Source organism: Phodopus roborovskii, unplaced genomic scaffold (assembly GCF_943737965.1).
Source record: "Phodopus roborovskii unplaced genomic scaffold, PHOROB, whole genome shotgun sequence".
Taxonomy (NCBI): Eukaryota; Metazoa; Chordata; class Mammalia; order Rodentia; family Cricetidae; genus Phodopus; species Phodopus roborovskii.
The window spans coordinates 41,950,350-41,970,350 of NW_026126418.1; the positions used below are offsets into that span (position 1 = coordinate 41,950,350).

The following is a 20,001-nucleotide window of genomic DNA, read 5'->3' on the forward strand; positions in this document are numbered from 1 at the left end:
TATGTATGTAATAAGTAATGAAAAAAGAGGTCATGAATTTGAAAGTAAGCTGGGAGAGAGAAGTACATGAGAGTTTGTAAAGGATAGGGAAACGATATAATCATATTATATAATATAATCATATATGATATAATGATATAATCCTATCATAATATCAAAAAATAAAATAACTAAAAACATAAAATAAAGAAAGCGACATTTCAAGAGTGACCAAAAAGTAGATCACTACTGACATGCTACTTAGAAATCTATGAGGAAGTTTCTTCCATGGAACTCAAATATTGCTCTGAACAGCATTTGTCAAGTAGTTAGGGAAAGGCCTAAGAAATCACAGCAAAGGAGACTCCATGATAGGACGAGGATGTAGGGAGTACAGAGGAGAAGCAGAAAGTAGTAGCAGGAAATCTGTCCAGATAATTCATCCATGCTTCAGTGGATGGTCCCACACCCAGTACAAACAATAGTCTCATGGCTTAATAAATAAAAGAGGAGACAAAGTTGGAGGGCAGAGCAATGCAAGCAGACCAGGAAGGAGCAGGAGTAAAGGTGAGGGCAAACATGATCAAAATACATTGTACGAAATCCTCAAAGAATTCATAAAAATATTTTTATGGGCACCACTGCAAGAAAGCTTCTTAGGAATCTACTTTATAAAGCACTGTGATTGTTCACTGATTGTGCAGTAAATGTGTTTTTTTTTTTCATATTTTATGTTTTCAATAGAAATTAGGAAAAGCTGAATTCAATGTGGAAAGCTTCATTACAAAGTATCAGAGTTTGAACTGAATTTTCTTAAGGGAACATTAAGGTTTTTTAAATGATATATTCAAAATGAAAGCACAGCTTGTTTTGGAATAAATGCTGTTGCAGAGTTAAGTTCAGGAGCAGGAGAGACAGTTCAGCAGTTAGGAACAATTGCTCCTCTTGCAGAGAACCCAGGTGTAAATGTGGCTTTTGAAAAACCTGTTTTCTTCAAAGTCTATGAGAAGCTGTGGAGGCAATTCACTGAACAAGGAGAAGTCAAGCCATTGCCTATATAGAGCCTTCATACCTGAAGTATGATACAGGAACAAACTCTGCAAGCTACCAAAAGAGAAATGAACACCAATCCAGCCACAAACTCTTTGATCTACAATGGTGTTCTTTCTGCAAGATATGCTAAGGAATGATGGTATGAACTTGTGGGAGTAACTAGTTTATGATTTGACTGGAGGTTCAATCCATGAGATGGAATCCGTATCCAATACTGCTTAGATGACCAAGAACCTGAGACTAGATATCCCAGGGACTTAGGCTGAAACCAAACACTATTGTTCAAAACAAAACAAACATAGAAATAAAATTACTCTTAATGTCATTCTGCTATAATTACACATATAACTATATATTATACAATAATTTATAGTTATATATTATAATTATTTTATTATTTAAAAAAGAAATCATGGGGACTATCTAGTAAAACCCTTTCTCAAAAAAGGAAACAAAACAAAAACCCCAAACAATATAGGTTTTTTTTTTTTTATTTTTTGTTTTTGTTTTGTTTTGTTTTTTTAAAGCAAAACAAGATGCTAGAGAGTTGGGTCTATGGCTAAGAGCATTAGAGTAGATTCTGTTCTTGCAGAGAACCCAATTTGGGTTTCCAGCACCCACATAAAGTGTCTCACGGCCAACTATAATTCAAGTTCCAGGGGATCCAATGCCCTCTTCTGGCCTCCTTGGGTACTGTACTCATAAGCATACACCTACACACAGACACATACACATAATTAAAAGTAATATAAATTGAATCAGGCATGGTAGTGCACACCTTTGATCCCAGAACTCAGGCATCAAAGGCAGACAGATCTCTGTGAGTTCTAGGCCAGCCTGGTTTACAAATCAATTCCAGGCCAGTCAGATTACATGGTGAGAACCTGTCTCAATGATGCTAATGCTAATGCTGATGATGATGGTGTTGGTGATAGTGATGATGATGACAAAATTTTTAAAAGCCAAAACAAACAAAAAAATTGCAGTCTAAGTGTGTAACAGTAGAAAACTACAAATTATATTAGCTAAGTAGTATATAATTTTATGAAGTTAAAAATGATTTGTAAATATTAACCACACACTGCTAATAACAAATAGCAAGTACACTACGAAATCAACATTGCAAATTTAAAGTATGTATGAATAAAGGTAGTTCTTGGGATTATTAATACCAGTTGCCACATAGGAATCACACACAAGTGACACAATCCAAAGCAGAACAATCATCGAAGAACCAGGCTACTCACTAGCTAACCTGTTCAGAGCAAAGGTACATACACATTTTAGTCACTACTTGTTGCAACATTCTCCAGTGCCAGCTTAAGCAACCACCTCTTCTGCAGGATACAGTGTGATTTAAAAGGTATCTTACTGCATTCACTGTTTTGTTTTTTAAGTCATTCTTACACAGCATACTCAGCAAATGGAAAATAATTTGCCTAATGCTTTTAGGTTAGGCCATTTAAGTCTTTGTCAGACCAGGATGAGCTGGGTTATTCTTTGCAATGACTAAAGAAGAGTTCTCCAGGAGAGTCTCAACAATCCTAACTTGACTTAAAGAGTATTTACAAGTACAAGATACAAAGTTGCTTTAATACTGAGTGCCCACATCCAGTGTTTATCTAACATGTTTTCTTGGAGTTTAAGTGTTGAGTTTGAAAGTTATATATTAGGAATTTTTTAGTTTAAGTATTTCTTGCTAGGTACCAAGCAAGGCAATCAATGAATGAAAATAAAATCCAAGACCATTAAAATAAAAAGATGCTGTGGAGGAGTTTGTCATATGAGTGCATAACACTGTTCAACCAGGATCAAAGCGGACATCCTCTGGAATTGTAGTCAGCTCCTAGCTTCAACTGCCAGTCAAAAACAAAATGAGAATAAAACATGATACTGTGGTTCTAAACCTCCTTTGCACAGTATGCTTCTAGAGGCATACTATAGAAAGAAACAAAATGGAAAATAACTTGTGAGAGAGAGGTGGATCAAAGTCTAAATGGAATCAGCTTGGGTCATAAGAGATATGGGTCCCAGCGACCTCATCTTTAGGCGTTTTTTGGGTTTTGACAAGTAGGTCGTCTGCCATCCAGCAAATGTGCAGCCTTCCTTTGTTATACTTCACTCTTTTCAACAGATGCTAAGGGAATGCACTAGCTTTGGAAGGGTATCACTGCAACTAATATTGGTGGTTTTAGGATTTCTAGAAGCCACTTCCTCTCTTCCAGAGATTCCCCTATTGTGAAGATGAAAGAGACTACAAACAGACATAATTTATATCATGTCACACAGTGAAGAAAAGTGCTACCTATAGCAACATGTTTAGGAGCATAACTGGTTCAAGGCCAACCTGTGCTATATAGTAATACTTTTTCTCAAGCACACATGAGCGTGCGTGCACGCGCACGTGCACACATACACACACACACACACACACACACACACACATGAACACACACGAACACACACGGGGAAGGGCAAAGAAGAGAGAAAACTAGATTGAACTTTCATTTCTTCATGGTTTGAAGTTAGATCAGTGTCTACATATTTTTTTTTTAAAAAAAACAAGACTCAATCTCCTACTCAAATGAGTTATAAGCATAATTTAAAAACAATTAGGTTTTCTTGTAAAGGGCATCCTTTGACTTTTATATTTACTTTAAGAACAATAGAAAGTATCACATTATAAAACCGTTGCTCAATATAATGAAAAAATCAGGAAGAGTTTAGACTATGGACCCATGCAATTCAGAATGAAAAGCATCTGTAACTTTGATTGTTTCAAATTCTTTGCCCAGTTTTCATGATTGGCATTTCATTTTGAGCCCATGAACCTGGATTTCATATTTTAAAATAATTTAGAGAAGTGCCAAAGTTTCCTGTGATGGAATCAAAGGCACGGATTTCATGGGCTTGAGTGTGCCTCTTTACTGCTCTGAGTTTCTTTCAGGAGTCCTGACAAACACAACATTACGGCAATGATCATTCAAAGAGACTATAACAAGGATTTTGAAGAAAGAAAGTCAGGTCATGTTCTAAAATCAACATCACTGCTGTTTAACCCAAGCAAGAGAATACATGCTGGTTTTGAATCCCTGTTCAAAGACACCATTCAAAACTATTAGAAATGGCCTCTAAGAAACTTATGTCAACCTCCTTCGGTCTAAGTTCCAGCAATATTTAGAGTCAGGCAATCAGAGGGATTTAGTCAAGCAATGAAAGAGGAAAAGTGGCAGGGAAGGGGGGAGGGAAGACTGCCCCAGCTTCTGGGGTGACTAGGGTTGCTATCTTGTTTACCCCGCTTGCTACAGAGATGACATTGAAGCAGCATGCCATTTTGGGGTGACAAAAACTAGTAACAAGAAGTTCCCCCCAAAACTAACGTAGTCTCTCTCTTTCTCTAGCCCATGGCTCTGACTGTGTCTCATGAAGCTTGCAAGTTTAGATGTATCACAGAAACATTTGCAATTTTCAAAATTAAAGGGGCACATTTTCTTTTCCAAATCTAAAAATTTATGCCATTACTTGCTAAGTATAGTTCTGTAAGCTCTGTTGTTTTATATGTGATGCATTTGTATACTTTAAGGGGAAAAATGTTTCCTCGTATTTCAGAGCCCCTTAAAGAACTGAGTAAATATAAACATCATAAAAAAGAGTCTTCTGTTAGATTGGAGTCCAAGACTCTCTAAGCCTTTTGCCTCCCCAAAACTCACACAGATGACATAGGCTGACCAGCTTTCCAGAAGACACCATTTAACATAAGGAAATGCAACTAGGGAATAGGTTTGAGGGAAAAGGTCTTACCTTTGGGGAATCAGCTTCTAGAGTGATTAAGAAGGGGAGCTTATGACAAAAAAAAATGTAATATAAAAATTAAGTAGAAAAAGTTAATGTAAGGATATAAAAATAAATAAATTAAATCATTATTACACCATCCCCAAATATCAACCACTTTCTTATGAGAAGCAAAACTAGCATAACAGGGTTTCCTTCTGATTAGCATCTAAGATGACCGCATGCTAAGATCCTCACTTATTTACAAATACTGCAAAATGCAGTGGAAAACAGCAGGATTCCCTTATTGCTTAAAGACATGTTCTTCCTCAGCATGCACTTGAAGTCACCAACACAGCTCACATGTCTACAGACGATGAGAATGGATTGGTGGTCAGGGTAAGGTTAGGGAAGTTTGTCACTTGAAAATAGGGAACTAGAAATCAACTAAATGTAGAATGACCATTACATATGCCAAATCACTGTCGCAAAAGGAAACAGGGAGTAGGGAATGTGGTCCAGCACCTACATTGGTCCTGGAAACTGTGTGATGAAAAAATACAATGAAACCACACAACAAAAAGGTCAAAATGAAGGTTCAAAATTGTCATGCACTGGGGTCATTAATGGTTCCATTTCCCCCCCACTGTGGTAGATTTGGAGTTTTTTATTTTTATTTTGAAAGGTAGATACTGAAAAACACAATGTTTGTAAAAAATTGTCACTCTTCCTTTTGAAAAAAATTTCTGAAGTCTAAATTTGATTAAAACCAATAGTAACTTTTCCTAGTGAATCTATACCACAAAATCATTAGCATTAATATAACCTTATTATTTCAAAATTCAAACCTTTTGGAAGGAAAGCGTGACTCCTTATCTTTTGCGTTGTCAGCAGTAACCAGAAGGTTCCCCCACATGGTAGTCTTTGACATTTCATCAGAAATATTGATCACCGATGGGTCATCTCTAGACAGGAGTTTACCCAAAATGAAATAATATACAACAAACAAGTCATGAAGCATTCAGGTAGAGAAGATGAATATATGATAATTTCATAACTATGTGAAACATTTTCCTTAAAGTTTTCATAGTAGAGTACATACAACATAGAGTTCAAATCTTAAGCATTTTAAGATGTACAATTAAAAGTTATGAAAGTAGCCTACTACTACATCTGTCTCCAGATTTCTTTTCATTGTTTTTAAAAGTGAAGTTTTACATTAAACAGTAGCTGTCTTCTGCCTCTTCCCCTTCCAGTCTTGGTGAGTACCACCTCATGTTTTGCTTCTATTGTTTTGGCTATGTTAAGTGCTTCATGTAAGATGGATCATACAATGTTTTTTTTTGTGTGTGTCACTGCCTTATTTCATTTGAAAAAAATGTCCTTAGTTTAAGATGTCCTAGCATATGCCTACATTTCTCTCCTTTTAAGGTTCAATAACATTTCATTTTATTTATTTAGTAACATATTTTTAATAATTGAAATTGAGAAGCATAAAGCAATTCCCTCGGTTATTAAAAGGTATCTGAAAAATCTAATGGAAATAGTCTAGCTACACAGATTTTGGCAACAGTTTTCTTAATTCATCCCTGACCTCAGATGTTCTAATTTCAACTGCTCAGGAGGCCCATGCTGCCACTGTTTGAAATTGCTGCTCCCCCTTTAAGCCTCCCATCTCTTTTCTTTCCTTTGGTTTCCTATCCTTCTTTTTTTTTTTTTTTTTTTTTTTTTTTTTTTTGCCATCTACAACACTGTACTAGCTATTCGTATTTATATACTATGTCCTGACCCTCTGTTTTACTTGAATACAATGACAACAGTATTCTAGATCACTGGTTAACCGCAATCTCCCCCCCCCCCCCCACAAAAGTCAGCCAAAGCAGGACACATGGCACTTTCTCAATAATTGTGTATCTGAAAATGAATTTGGCCTGTGCTTTTGACAGAGTATTTCACACATATCTGGGGGACCTCAGTATTAGGTTCTATGCTGGTACTTGGCTAATTTGTTTAGTTTTGTTCTGTTTTTATATTGTAAATGTACAACAATTTTAGAAAACGTTCATGAAGCTTCAAAACCTCTCAAGAGCTAGAAACATAATCAAGTGGCTGCCTAAAGTAATCACAGATCAAGTGAAAACTTTGTAATACAAAGCACTATTTTTTGTACATATAGGTTAACATTTTTTACTGTGGGAAAAAAATCACATTAACCAAACTCCTCTGCTGGCCTCATGTCAACTATATTGGTAGCTGTTTACAAGAGGACAACAAACCCACCATTTGGGGTAAATGCAACACTAGGATTCAGCCTTACTAAGTCTGAAAATGTGTCTTTAGTTCCTCTAGCTTTCTAGAAAATAGAACTTCCTAGAAACTCAGAATAGATTAACTAATTTCCCAAAAAGCATTAAATGAAAAACAAGGCTATCATGATATTATGAGACATTCTTATAAACAAAAAGGTTTGGAAAATTTTGAATCAAGCAAAATTAAACTTTAAAGGGGCAGTGCTATTTTTATTATTTCATATGCAGATTTAATTTATGAATTTATAAAGTAGCATGCAGTTTGAACTGTTTCTTGAACTTACTTAACTACAAAACCTTTTGGAATGGCATGTCGTAAAGCTAATTTCCGCAAAGTACACGTCAGAATATACTGATTCACTCAACCAAGAGTATTTTAAATGAGAGGGGGGAAAAAAAGAGCTAAAGTACTTCCATCAACTGTGTTTGCTTTTAAGTTGCAGGTAATGACACTGACACTTGTGGGGAGAATATGGTGTTAGAGTCAGACTCTGAGGCCCAACAGATCCTTTCCCATTTTGTCTTTTAAGTAACATGGCAAATCTCTCCCCCTAAAAACTTTCATGTTTATTTATTTAGTGGCACGGCCTAAGAACTCTGAAACCATACATTTGGGTACTAAATAGTACTTACAGCAGACTTTATGAGGAAACTATTCAAACTAAAAATTAGAAAGAGGAAAGGAGATATAGAGTGGTGGAGAGAGAAGGAGAGAGCAGGAAAAGAAGGGAAGGAAGGAGGGAGGGGACAAACGTTTGTAAAAATTTTCATTGTAACTAACAGAAGTTCATTTTACTGTCTTTGTGTGTAAAAAGATCAGTGTATTTTGCCGAACTACATGAATGTTTTCTTAAATGACCGACATGATTGACTCCTTTAACTCAAAAGTTAGTTATTTTTTTGGTTAGGAGCAAATTCTCAGAATAAAAATATTTTCCCAAAATCATCTTACAGATACTGATCCCATTTATGCTAGAAGCGAATGGGGAGTGTCTTCAGTTGATAATTTCTGGGAATAGGAAAGTGATCTTTCATATACCTTATAAAACTTCATTTTATGTTATTTTGCTACACACAAGTGCTTGCAGAACTTACTGCAACCTGTAATTTATGTCTTGGTCTTGAATTGTTTTTGGACGTTTTAACATAACATCATTAACTTTCCCACAGTATGGAGAGTTTAACGAGCACATTCTATGGCTCTTACTGATGTGCTTTAAACATACTTTTACCTGTAGTGTCCCTCCAGTGGGAGCTGTACTGTGCCCTCATCTTCCATGGCTAGCATACTTTGTTCTTCCTGGAAAGACAAATGTACCGTATATAAAGTGAACCTAATGTGTCTCGTTTTTACATTAAAGGAGAAACAGATTAATGTTTTATTACCTCATTAACCTCAGGACCTTCCACTTTGTTTGCATTTATTAATGCTAGCACAGGTCCTTTCATAAAGCCTCAGCTACTAAGAACACAAGTAATTAATGAAAATCTCATAACACAAAGTAATTTAAATGCTAACAACAATCTCCCTCATGTCATTCAATGAGAAACATGGTTAATTTCCAAGCACATTAAGAAATAACCTAAATTTTACAAGAACAAAAAAAGTATGGGTAATGTTATGAGAGTTTGTTTTTTTATAAATTGAATTGACATTCCCCAAATGTTATACTAGGAAGGAGGAAGGAGGGCTGCGTATTCAGAGCACTGATCCACGAACCCTACTTTAGAGTCATCTGTAGGCAATGCTCAACATTTTGTGGGTCCTACCTCTAGAGGTTCTGATTCTGTGGGTCTGGGATAGAGAGGGCACACATTTACATTTCTAACAAATTCTAGGTGATGTTGACCATACTGGTCTGAGACCACATTTTGAGAATTGCTTGAGAGACTTGGAAAAAGACGGATGACATCTTATATGCATCAAAACATGGATTTAGGGCTGGAGGAGATGGTTCAGTTGGCAAAGTACCTATTAGACATGAACCTGCTTTTAGATTCCCAGAAATCATTTACAAGCCAGGGAGCAAACACTGGAACCCCAGTGCTGAGGGGTGGAGACAGGCAAGTGCCTAGAGTTCTTTTTCCAGCTAGCCTAGCCAATAGATGAACTCCAGGTTCCAAGAGAGCCCTGCTCTCAAAAATTACAGTAGAAAGTAATAGAGAAAGACACCTGATATTGGTCAGCTATACCTGCATGAACATACATACATATCCACAAAACATGTGGAGAGTTTTGTGATTTGTCAAGATGAAGAAAAACAAAACAAACAAACAAAAACAAAACAAAACAAAACAAAAAAACCCACATATTTCACTTAGATGCATATTAAGTTTCTGTTCCATGATTCAGATTTCTTCTTACAATATCAGTATTTCATCCTTCTCTAAAGGGTAAAAACAATATATTTATGTATACATTTCCTTCATTTATGATGCTAAGCTTAAGGATATCGTATAGAAATGTCCTTATTTTTCAATGACATTCTCATTAAATTTTTGCATGTACTACATATGTTTATATCATATGTACATTTTGTGTGTGTGTGAGTGTGTGTGTGTGTGTGTATGTGCGCATGCACACACACACATACACCCTTATTTAAGGCATTCATTTTCAAATGGGTCAGCTGGCCTTGGCCTAGTTCAATTAACTACTTAGGATCATTTTAAAATGCTAGAATGGTTGGCTCTGACTCCTGAAATAGATTTCTAGGATGTTTAGGCAGAAGGAAGCAGGTGATCCTGCTTAACTGGGAAATGTTGGAAGTAAACTGGAACAGTGGTGGAGGTCATCTTTTACTCCCTTTCCTTAGCTTAGCACAGCTAAGGTTAAATGTAGACTAGCTTAAACTAACTTCCTAAGTTCAGTTTAGTACAATTGACCAAAACTAGTTGCTAAAGACATGTGGCCTTGGTGACTGCCATCATTCCCACAGTCAAAATGTTCAATCCATATTTATTATTATTTCAAGAATTGAAGTGTTCTCGGATGCTTCTTCAGCTGGCTAACTTACAACCATGTAATGAAACAAGAAGGCAGGTCTCAGCTAACTCTTGCAGCACTTTCCTATCCTGCTAACCAAGGCAGGCCCCTCTGAGGAGATTTCAACCCTGATGCCTCCAGAAGTTCCAGGTTCAGTCTATGCTGTGGAATAACGGTAAGGGGACTACATGAGCTCTGATACTAACTTTGCTTATATGTTCCCCTCAGATACCTCATTGTGTATTATACTCCGTGGGACTAATTATATATCTTCTTGTATCCAAGGAAATAATACTGTTCACTTTCTTGTGCCATTTTGTAATGAATTTGTTTGTTTTTTTTTTTTCAAAACCCATTTATGACCTTGTCATTGGCAGTGCTGTATGACTAAAGAGAAAGCAGAGTACAAGTTACTGTTCCTATTTCTGTGACCAAGTATCTGTTAAGAGTCACCTTAAGAGGGATTATTTAGGCTTATGGTTTAACACTTAGGGGAGAGAAGGTGTCGGGAACCTGGTATAAGTACTCAGGAAGCAGACAGCAAACCAGAAGTGAAGCCCAGCTGTAAACATAAAACCTGAAGACCCTCTAAGGGACCCATTTCCTCTAGTGAAGTTCTGCCCATTCAGGTGCCACAACACTCTAAAAAATGTCACTGGCTGGAAACTAAGTATTCAAGCACACAAGTTTACAGAGGAAATTTTACAGTCAAACTGACCATTCTGTTCCATTCTCCCATAGGTCCATGGTCATCTTTGAGACTCAAGAAAATATCTTAACTGTGAACCCCTGTACAATCAAAACGCAAGTTAAATGTCTTCAACATAAGATGGTATAGAGTTGCCATCCCCATTTCTAACTGGAAGAGTGGGGATATATAAAGGAAAGATCATACAAAAGCAAGACAAAAACCCAAACCCTAAAGTTTCATGTCTAATGTCTGGAACATATGATGGAATCATCTGTGGTCCAAATGGCTTAGGTAGCCCCATCTCTCCTGCTTTATTACCAATAGCACACATAGCCTCCATTTGCCAGCTCTGCTCCCTGCTGCAGACTTTGCTGTGTAGAAACCCTGTGTTTCTGGTATCTCCCACTTGAGGTGTTCTTTGTATCCTAGTCTTCCAACTTCCTAGTCTCATATATTCCCTTCTCGGGGGCCTTCTTGCTGGGATTCAGACCCTCTGATACATTTCCTAGTCTCAGTGGCCTTCAGAAATCTTGGCACATTTTTCATTGATTCTATTATTCTTGCATATTTCATGCCTATACATCTACTACCACTTAGTGATGCCAAGTCCTTCAACAGCTCAAGATGAAGCCTTGCCCTCCTCAAAGACAGCTGTATCAGGTTTTGTATTCTGACCCTATAAAAACACATAGACAGTTGTTTCCGAAGAGGCACTGCTTTCAGCAGTATTCTTAGACTTAAAAATTGAATTTCCATTTTCACAAGATGGAGCCCACAGTTGGTGGAGTATCACCTTCACATCATCTTTTCTCTCGTCTCTGTACTAATTTCTAATGATTATACTTGCCTTATCATATAACTATAAGCTTATATATAACTTGCATATAACTTTAAGCTTACAGTGTTCCCCACAAACTGAACAATTTTTTATACGTTTCTGTTTATACATTGCTCTCTGCTAAAGACCTGGATAAGAGCAATAAGTAATAACCATAACACAGTATTCCTGGGCATTTTGACATTTTCTCCCAAACAATTTATTCTATTATTTTCAAATTTATGTACTCTGAAATTCTCAGGACATGGGCAGACTAAATACAACCAATTTCTTTGCCATAATAAAGTCTTCCACATTCCTCCTACAAACCTGTTCCAAAGACCATGAGCTGAATGGTCAAGCTTGTCACGCTGACAGCCTTATTTCGGCACAACAAATTTCTGTGTTACTTTTCTCATATTGCGAACAAATACCAGTTAAGGATGGGAAGGGCTATTTTGACTTTTAACCAGGGCAACAGTCCATTATGACAGGGAAGGCATGGTGGCAGGAGTGTGAGGCAGCTGGGCACTCTCCGTCAGTAGACAGGAAGCAGACAGCAACGTGAAATGGAGCTTGGTGGGAAACAACTTATACTCAATTTACAACAAGAAGACTATTAATTAAAAGTACTCATTTAAATATAAGGAGAACTAATCTGCAGTCCAGAATGAGGTCTTCCTTGCAACTTAGTTTGTCAAGATCTATGGGATATAACATAGTATATTAACATACGCACACCACAGAGTCAGAATACATCTATCCATTCTGGTAGAAAAAAAAATGTTACTTTTCATACATTTTATATTGCTGCCCATGAAGGGACATAAAGAGACCTTCAGTGATCCCGTAGGACAAACCAGGATGTAAACAAATATAAATCTGCCCTTGTTGGTCATGAGAAGATGACGTACAGCATCTCTTCTGGCCAAACCAGAAAGATTTACTAAAGACTAAAATGCAAAACAAGCTGAAGAGAAGAGGAATGTGACCAGTGCCTGTGTCACCTGGCAGTAAAAATGCAGACCCATCAGCAGCAAAGACTGGACTAAGGCTTTGTAAACATTGTTTTTTTTCCCCTGTTGATTTCCCACTTTTCTCTCAAATTGCATTCAATAATTATTTTGCATGCTGAGGCTCCTTAGTGTGTGTGGGCTTTATACTAGTCATCATCCTATCCAAACAAAAACTCATCACCTCTAAAGATAGCATTTCTAAGCCATGCTTATCTGAAGTGAAGGGGGGCAGAACAGCCGCTGCTGCTGTCTTCAGTGCCAGAAGGGAGCTGGGTGGGCCTGGGAGTGGTAATGGAGGGACAGATGCATCCTAAGTAGCATTGCTGGGGAGGCAAAAATGGAGACTGTCCCAAAGAGGAGCTGTCAAATCAGGCAGTTTACCTTGATTTTCACAGCCCAGGTATCTCATCAGTCAAGAAGAGAGAGAGCTGAGAAAAACTGGCCAGAAAACTACTGCAGAAGTGCTTAACGTGGTTTCCATTCAGCACTTCGTTCACACAGGATCCGTCAATGATTCCCCGAGTTATGTCATGGAACACAACTGCAACGTTTTGTGTTAAAGGGATAGCTAAAGCAAGGGTTTTTTCCAGCAAGATTTTAGAATTCCTTAAGCTATGATTTAAAGACTATCTTCTAATTAAGATGCTTATCAAAACAGTTTTTCAGATACAAAATAAGGGGAAAACAAGTAATTTCGTTATCTAATAATGCACAGAAAGGTAACACATAGGAAAGGAATCTACTCAATAGCACACAGTGACCAAAGATGCATTATGTTTTAGGCACATGTTGAAGAAGTATAATAGGGACACTACTAATCAGCTCATTTAATGAATGTATATTTACATGATCTGTATAACAGGTAGCTGTAAAACACTGAGATACAAAACTAAAAGATGTAAACATGAGTCTCAAAGGAAATAAAAGATTATTACAAAGAATACAGGAATAGAGAGCGAAGAGAAGAAACTTCAGGTAGGAAGAAATGATGTGAGACATACATAAAGGATAGGACTATGTATGTTGTTTCCATGACAGCGAAATACTAGCTTCACAAAAGCCAAAGGCCCCTGGTGAATTGAAATGGGAAATATAATATGTAAGTTTCTAGTAATAAACTGAACGCTATTACATCTTTAGTCTGAACTTTATTTTGTAATAGTAGAAAAATAATTGCTATATTATAGTGCTTGACATGTACTTTGTCCTTTACCTTCAGTAAAATAGATGACTTAAATTATATATCTATTTGGGACAAAGTCTGTATCTATGTGGAAGCCCTTAAAGATCTCAAAGTTTAAACAGTAGCAAAGAGTCAGAATTCACAAAGATACTTAAGTTATTAAGGGGGGTAAATAACGTGATTTTGCAATTTATGTTTCCTAAGGAATGGGAGGAGATACAGGAGTCTTGTTCAACACTTTATTTGAGAGGCAAATAAGGCATACAGAACTTAAAAAGTTCCTCCCATTTCCTTCTCTCAACTAATACAATCACCTTCAGATACTGCATGTGTGTGAATTTGAAAACAATATTTTACTTTTAAGAAGTATTTTTTCTTATTTCCAACAGATTAAAGAATTGATAACACAAAACAATAAAAGCTTAAAAGGTAAAATTGGAACAGGGCTTATAGAATTCTGGTAAGTCCTTAGAGGCATCAGAATTTATGACTCAAACGTTTTAAATTGTGTGTGTGTGTGTGTGTGTGTGTGTGTGTGTGTGTGTGCGTGCGCATGCACATGCATGCATTTATATGTGGGATGAGCACATGTGGCCATCAGAAGACAACTTGCAGGAGTTTGCTTTCTCCTTCTCTATGTGTGTTCCAGGAATCAATTTGGTTGGAAGGCCAGTGCCTTTACTACTGAGCAATCCATCTCACTGATCCTGATCAGCACCTTCAAGTAACTGCCTAAATTACTACTCTAAGAACAAAAATCCTGACACAGTAATCTTGTATTAAGAACTTTGCTGTATTATAGAGACTGATTCTGTGTCTAATAAAGGCTTGTCTCAGATGTCAAAATCACCTGGAGGTCTTAGGAAAATAGCTTGCCAGCTCTAACACACACAGCATTGATGAAATAGGCCTATGAGTTTGCATTCTAAAAATATTGCAAGGTTCTGGCTAGTGTAACAGAGACCTTGGAACCACATTTTGGAAAAGTGCTGCTGAAGGAGATAGAACATACTTGTTCCACCATACAGTTGAATTATAAAAGACATTTATCTATGTTAGTAATTAGGATGCGCTTCCTAAACCCACAGCCAATTCTTACCTTTCTGAGAAGTAAAGCATTTGCTTTCATTTGTTTAATTGTGCTTATTTTTAGATCGTACTTTCTTGGAATTTTTTTCATGATCACAAGGCCCTGCTTGCCGTCATTTTGTTTTCTTCTACAGGGTATTTGTTAGAGCGCTCCCTCAGCAATGAAGAAGGTGTGGATATGAACACTCCACAGAATTGCATCTCCACCTCTACCTAACCACGGGCACCCATGCTTTCACCCTGAGAGCAAACTTTCTGCTGGAATCTCCTGCATTTAGCAGTGGTCCTTTTGTCATGTGTACAATGTCCTAGAGAACATTTAAGTAGGAAGGAATGCATGTTGGTACTCTGAGCACATTTGGACATCCAGAATTGATTCTGCAGTCTTCCCTTTACACAGAGCAATGTGCAAAATGTCAGGGTTCCAATATTCATTTCTACCCTGATTATAATCCTTTCTTTCTAAAAACTGAAGCATATGCGTATGCATATGCATGAAGTACATGAAAATTTGGAACAGAAGCTCTGCGACCTTGGACTGGCCTGTGTAGCTATTTATTCTGCTTAACTCATTATTGAATTTTAAGGTCAAATGAATGTTTTCTCAGTGCCATAAGACCAGAATTGGGCTACTGATAGGAAAACCCTGAAGGATAAAGGTACAAGCTTGTAACTATCATCAAAAGGATCAGAGGTGAGCTCACTTTAAATTCAAGTCTCAGGGAACTGAGACATTTCCGCCATTTATCATCTTGCCAGATCACAATCAGAGTTCCTCAATTAATCTGAACATTTTTGAAGAACTTATCCATTGCCCACTCTAATGTATAATCTCTTGGAGCACTGGGCATTGCTACAAGACACTACCGTACAGTCGTGTCTTTCAGGGGAATTCATAGGTTCAGAAAAAAGGAAATACCCAAATCTGGGCCCTCAAGTAGAAAATGAACCTTGGATTTAAACTTCAGTGTCATCCTCCGCATGTCCTCCTCCACACCTCACCAAGTCTCCTTTCCCAATGCTAATTCTAAAGAGAATATAAGCTTCTTCACACGCCCTTTCCCCCATATCTCCACTCCTTTGGTGCATGTCTTCTTTTCAGTACTGCTTTTTAATGTTTGTGTGTAGGCTGTTCCTTGAATGAAACATTGGGTTTCTTACTTATTTCCATGCAGTTGGGATCATATGAAAGTATCATTGTCATAATCTACATGAGACTTTAAGGATTTCTAAACCCTTCTGGTAAATATATTGCAAGGTTTTATTTCCCCCTCATATTTGGAACTGAAGGATTCAACTATAAAATTCCCCCAGTAGGTCTTATTCTATTTTTAAATACTTGCTGAAAGTATAAGTTCTAGGAAATTTGGTGGTATCTAGTTACTCTTAAAATCTTTACTTCCAAATTTACAAATCAGTAAACACCATCAGAGCACAGTAATGTATAATGTGATATAATATAAAAGAGTTAAAAACTATACTAGATGAATGAGCTTAGTAGTATAATCATTCGGAAGATGGGGAAAATTCATAGGCAATAAATTTTGTCTTCAAAATTACTTCCCTTCAAACTTTAAACCTTGAAAAATTTTTTTAGGTGGGATAAGTTTTAGTACATCATGTGTGGGCTATTAAATTATTATTTTTAAAATATATCTACTACGTAGATAAATATAGTAATCAGAAAAGCAAAGAACCAGTGATAGTTTCACAGTATTTTAATGTTGCATTAACATTACTAGAAATATGATTCTATATATGCCTTCTACAGCATTTTGGAAAACTGAAACATTCATACAGAAATAAGATACACCACCGTGATGTCTCTAAATGTGAATACCATGGAGGCAAGAACCACCAATCACATGTTATAAAGCTATGCTGGTAGAATGTCCTTGGCCAAAACTTCAACAGGATTTGTAGTTCAATCTGGCCTATTTAAATGACTGAGTAAAATTAAAACCTGTTTTCATGTTTACAATAAAGTTACCTATAAGGAAGAAGAAAACTATTCTATAGAAAAGAAACTGAGTACTTTTAGTAAGCACCTGTGAAAACAAAACCGGAAAGAATGAATAATTCTTTCTAAGATGTTTCCATTCTATTTCATTTATACATGGAAATTTTGGTTTTGTGTTTTGTAATCTTTGCCAAAAATGTTGCATGGGTCATTATTTTCACTTACATTCCTTATAGTTTTTATGTGCTTTAAAAATGGTATAATTAAATAACCTTCATAAAAGATCCAAGCTGACATAGGGACTTTATGTATCTCATGAAACTTATATCTAACTTGCTTCTTCTTATGAAACAGAATATGATAAATAAGTCATCTGTGATAACTAAAACCCAAAGTTTTCTAAATACATTTTAAAGCTCGGGTCACTTTTGAAGCAAATCAGGTCATAATTTTCTTCTCAAATATTTTGTCTTTTGTAAGAATAACAATTTTATCCAAATATACTGATTAAAATCTGTTAGCAAGAAAAATTACCAACAGTGTTGTATCACATTATTTCCCTTTCAAACATTCAATCAATATTACATGACTATATCTCAGAAACAGTTATGCTTCAGCGATTTTTTCCCATTTATGAACAAGAAATCAGAAAAATAAGCCTTATAATTTGGAGAATAACTAAATGTATTTCATGTAGAGTTGACTTACTCATGTAAGATCTCTGCCTCAGCCATATTTTTAACCATTAAACTTTCAAATCTTTCTACTGTTGTATTTAGTAACCACCATTTAATGAAAAACATCAATTGAGTTTAGGAAAGAGCTACAACTGTTTTTCTCTCCTAAATGAAATACCAAGTTTTATTTTGACTTACTTCTTTTTCAGCATCTTCAAGTTTCTTTTTCTTACTCTCAGGCATTAAATCATCAAGCCAGCTGAGTTCCCGTTTGGTAAACAAGAAGTCCATCAACTTTCTCACAAATACCAGGGCTAACACCTGAAGAAAATAAAGTAGCTTAAAATGTAAACAAACAAACAAACAAACAAAGTGAAGATAAAGGTGAGTCTGTGTTAGGACTGATATTAAACTAAAGATTGAAAACACGGGTATAAAACATGTGGCCTCATCTTTCATTTTTTTTCATTTCCTTTTCTCATCAAATTGACAGGATGGAATCTAAGATTTTATTCAATGTTGAAGGCTTCTTAAAGAAATATTAAACTACAAAATATATTTGATTATGCTTCCCTAAATGCATAATTAAAAGCTCAAACTAGGATACGTGAATATTAGAAGATTTTTATGTATGCTAATAATATTTGAGTTATATATAGTCATTCAAATTCACTATACTTTTAAATACATTTAAATTTTGTCTGAGACATTCAATTAAGTTTTATTTTAAGAAATTCCCCTAATTTTTCATATTTTTTAGTATATCTCAATGCTAATTTTTAAAAATTTACATTTCCCATACTGCTTTCTATTAGCCAGCACACTATGAATGACCAAGAAAAAAAACCTAACATTAAATAAGCAAAATGCAAAATATTTTTCAAACCCTATTTTAGTGCCCAATTTTACACTGCAGTCACTGTTCAAAGTGATTCAAGGCTACTCTATTGTTACTGTTTTAGTTCATGTGTTTCCCAAAAACGAGTGAAAGCATTGAAAGAGGTTTCATACCATCATAGGGAAGACAATAGCTGCTCTTGAAACTTTGATTATCCACAAAAGGCCAAGGCAACTCATCTGAATAACTGTGAAGAGATGGACTTTCCGGAGTGGTACATGCCTTAGATATATAAAATCTGGTTGATGTTTGGCTGGCATCCAGAAGAGCTTTATCCTATCAAATAACTAAAAGATTAAACAGACTATATTACATTTAGGACAATTAGATATTTGGCATGTTCATATTAGGCTCAAATGACACAGCTGTGAAAACTGCAGGACATGGGAATTGACATACAGTTTGGACTTCTATTTATTGGACAGTATACTCTATTTCCTATAATATTGTAACAGGGTGTCATTTAAATGGGTTTGCATATGGGTAAAGCCAATGCTACATTTTGCTACCTTGAGAACCTGCACTAAGGCATACAAAATAAAATAATCCCTTTTCAGCTTATCACATCATGATCTCTCCCTCCCCACCCCCTCAAATATTGGGACTTCTAGGCGTCCCAAGCTTGCTGTACTTTTTCCTCTCCCAGAGTGCACCATCTACCCTCAGGGCTTTGGCTTTCACATGTTAAGAGCTCCCAGACCTGCCTCAGCTTCCTCCAAGCACCACACAAATTCCAGAGTACCTTGGTTTTCTCTTTACTGAACCCTGCTGTTTTGGCTTTGCCACTTTGATCCCCAACAAAGGTTTTGATGCTGTCTTTGGAAGCATAAATATCTTACATGAAGATCTGGCCCACATGTACTTTTGTTACCAAAGCGTTTTTTTATATTTTATACTTGGGGAATGGACAGCTGGTTTAGCCAGCAAAGAGCTTTTAGTGCCTGCCTGAGGATCTGATTTCAGATCTCCAGCATGCACATACAAGATGATCACAGTTTAACCTATCTGTAACCCTGGCTCTGGTGGGGCCTGAGACAGACTGATCAGTCCCTGGAACTCACTGGCCAGCAAGTATGGCAAATCTGTGAGCTCCAGCTTCACTGAGAGACCTTGTCTCAGAAAACAAGCAGCAAGAGACTGAGGAAGACACCCGGTGTTGACTTAGGGCCCCCACATGAACACCCACATATACATATAAGCCTGTGCACATGCAGATACACACAACTGCACCCATACCTTCATGTATGCATACATATAATGCACATCAATGCAGATACACACAGAAATGCAAACTACCTTATTTGGGTCACTTTAATAGATGGATCCAGTGTAAACAGTGGATTATCTCTTTAATTTTGTCATAATGATAGATAAAATAACTTAGTTTATTTTATAAACTACATTTTCATGCACTCTTACTTCTACACATTTTATTGAATAACTAAATTTACTACATATTAGTTTTATTTTGTGTGAGCCACTTGTTTAACCTCTAGGCCAAATTTTGTTATTTATAATTCTTTCAGTGAGAGATGGGTTTTGAAACCAACAGCCATTCTATTTCATAAGTTT

At 36.4% G+C, this 20,001-nt stretch overlaps 1 protein-coding gene across 1 annotated transcript in view; it reads right to left on the reverse strand.

The window, feature by feature from the left end:
- The window catches only part of Slc4a10 (solute carrier family 4 member 10), a 246,997-nt gene that overhangs the window by 2,753 nt on the left and 224,243 nt on the right, over positions 1 to 20,001 (reverse strand). Inside the window, exons 22-25 of the mRNA XM_051184581.1 lie at positions 18,543 to 18,716; positions 17,730 to 17,852; positions 8,345 to 8,412; positions 5,652 to 5,768 (exon numbers count right to left, since the gene is read on the reverse strand). Of these exons, the coding sequence (XP_051040538.1) occupies positions 5,652 to 5,768; positions 8,345 to 8,412; positions 17,730 to 17,852; positions 18,543 to 18,716 (482 nt within the window). The remainder of the gene's footprint in view (positions 1 to 5,651; positions 5,769 to 8,344; positions 8,413 to 17,729; positions 17,853 to 18,542; positions 18,717 to 20,001) is intronic.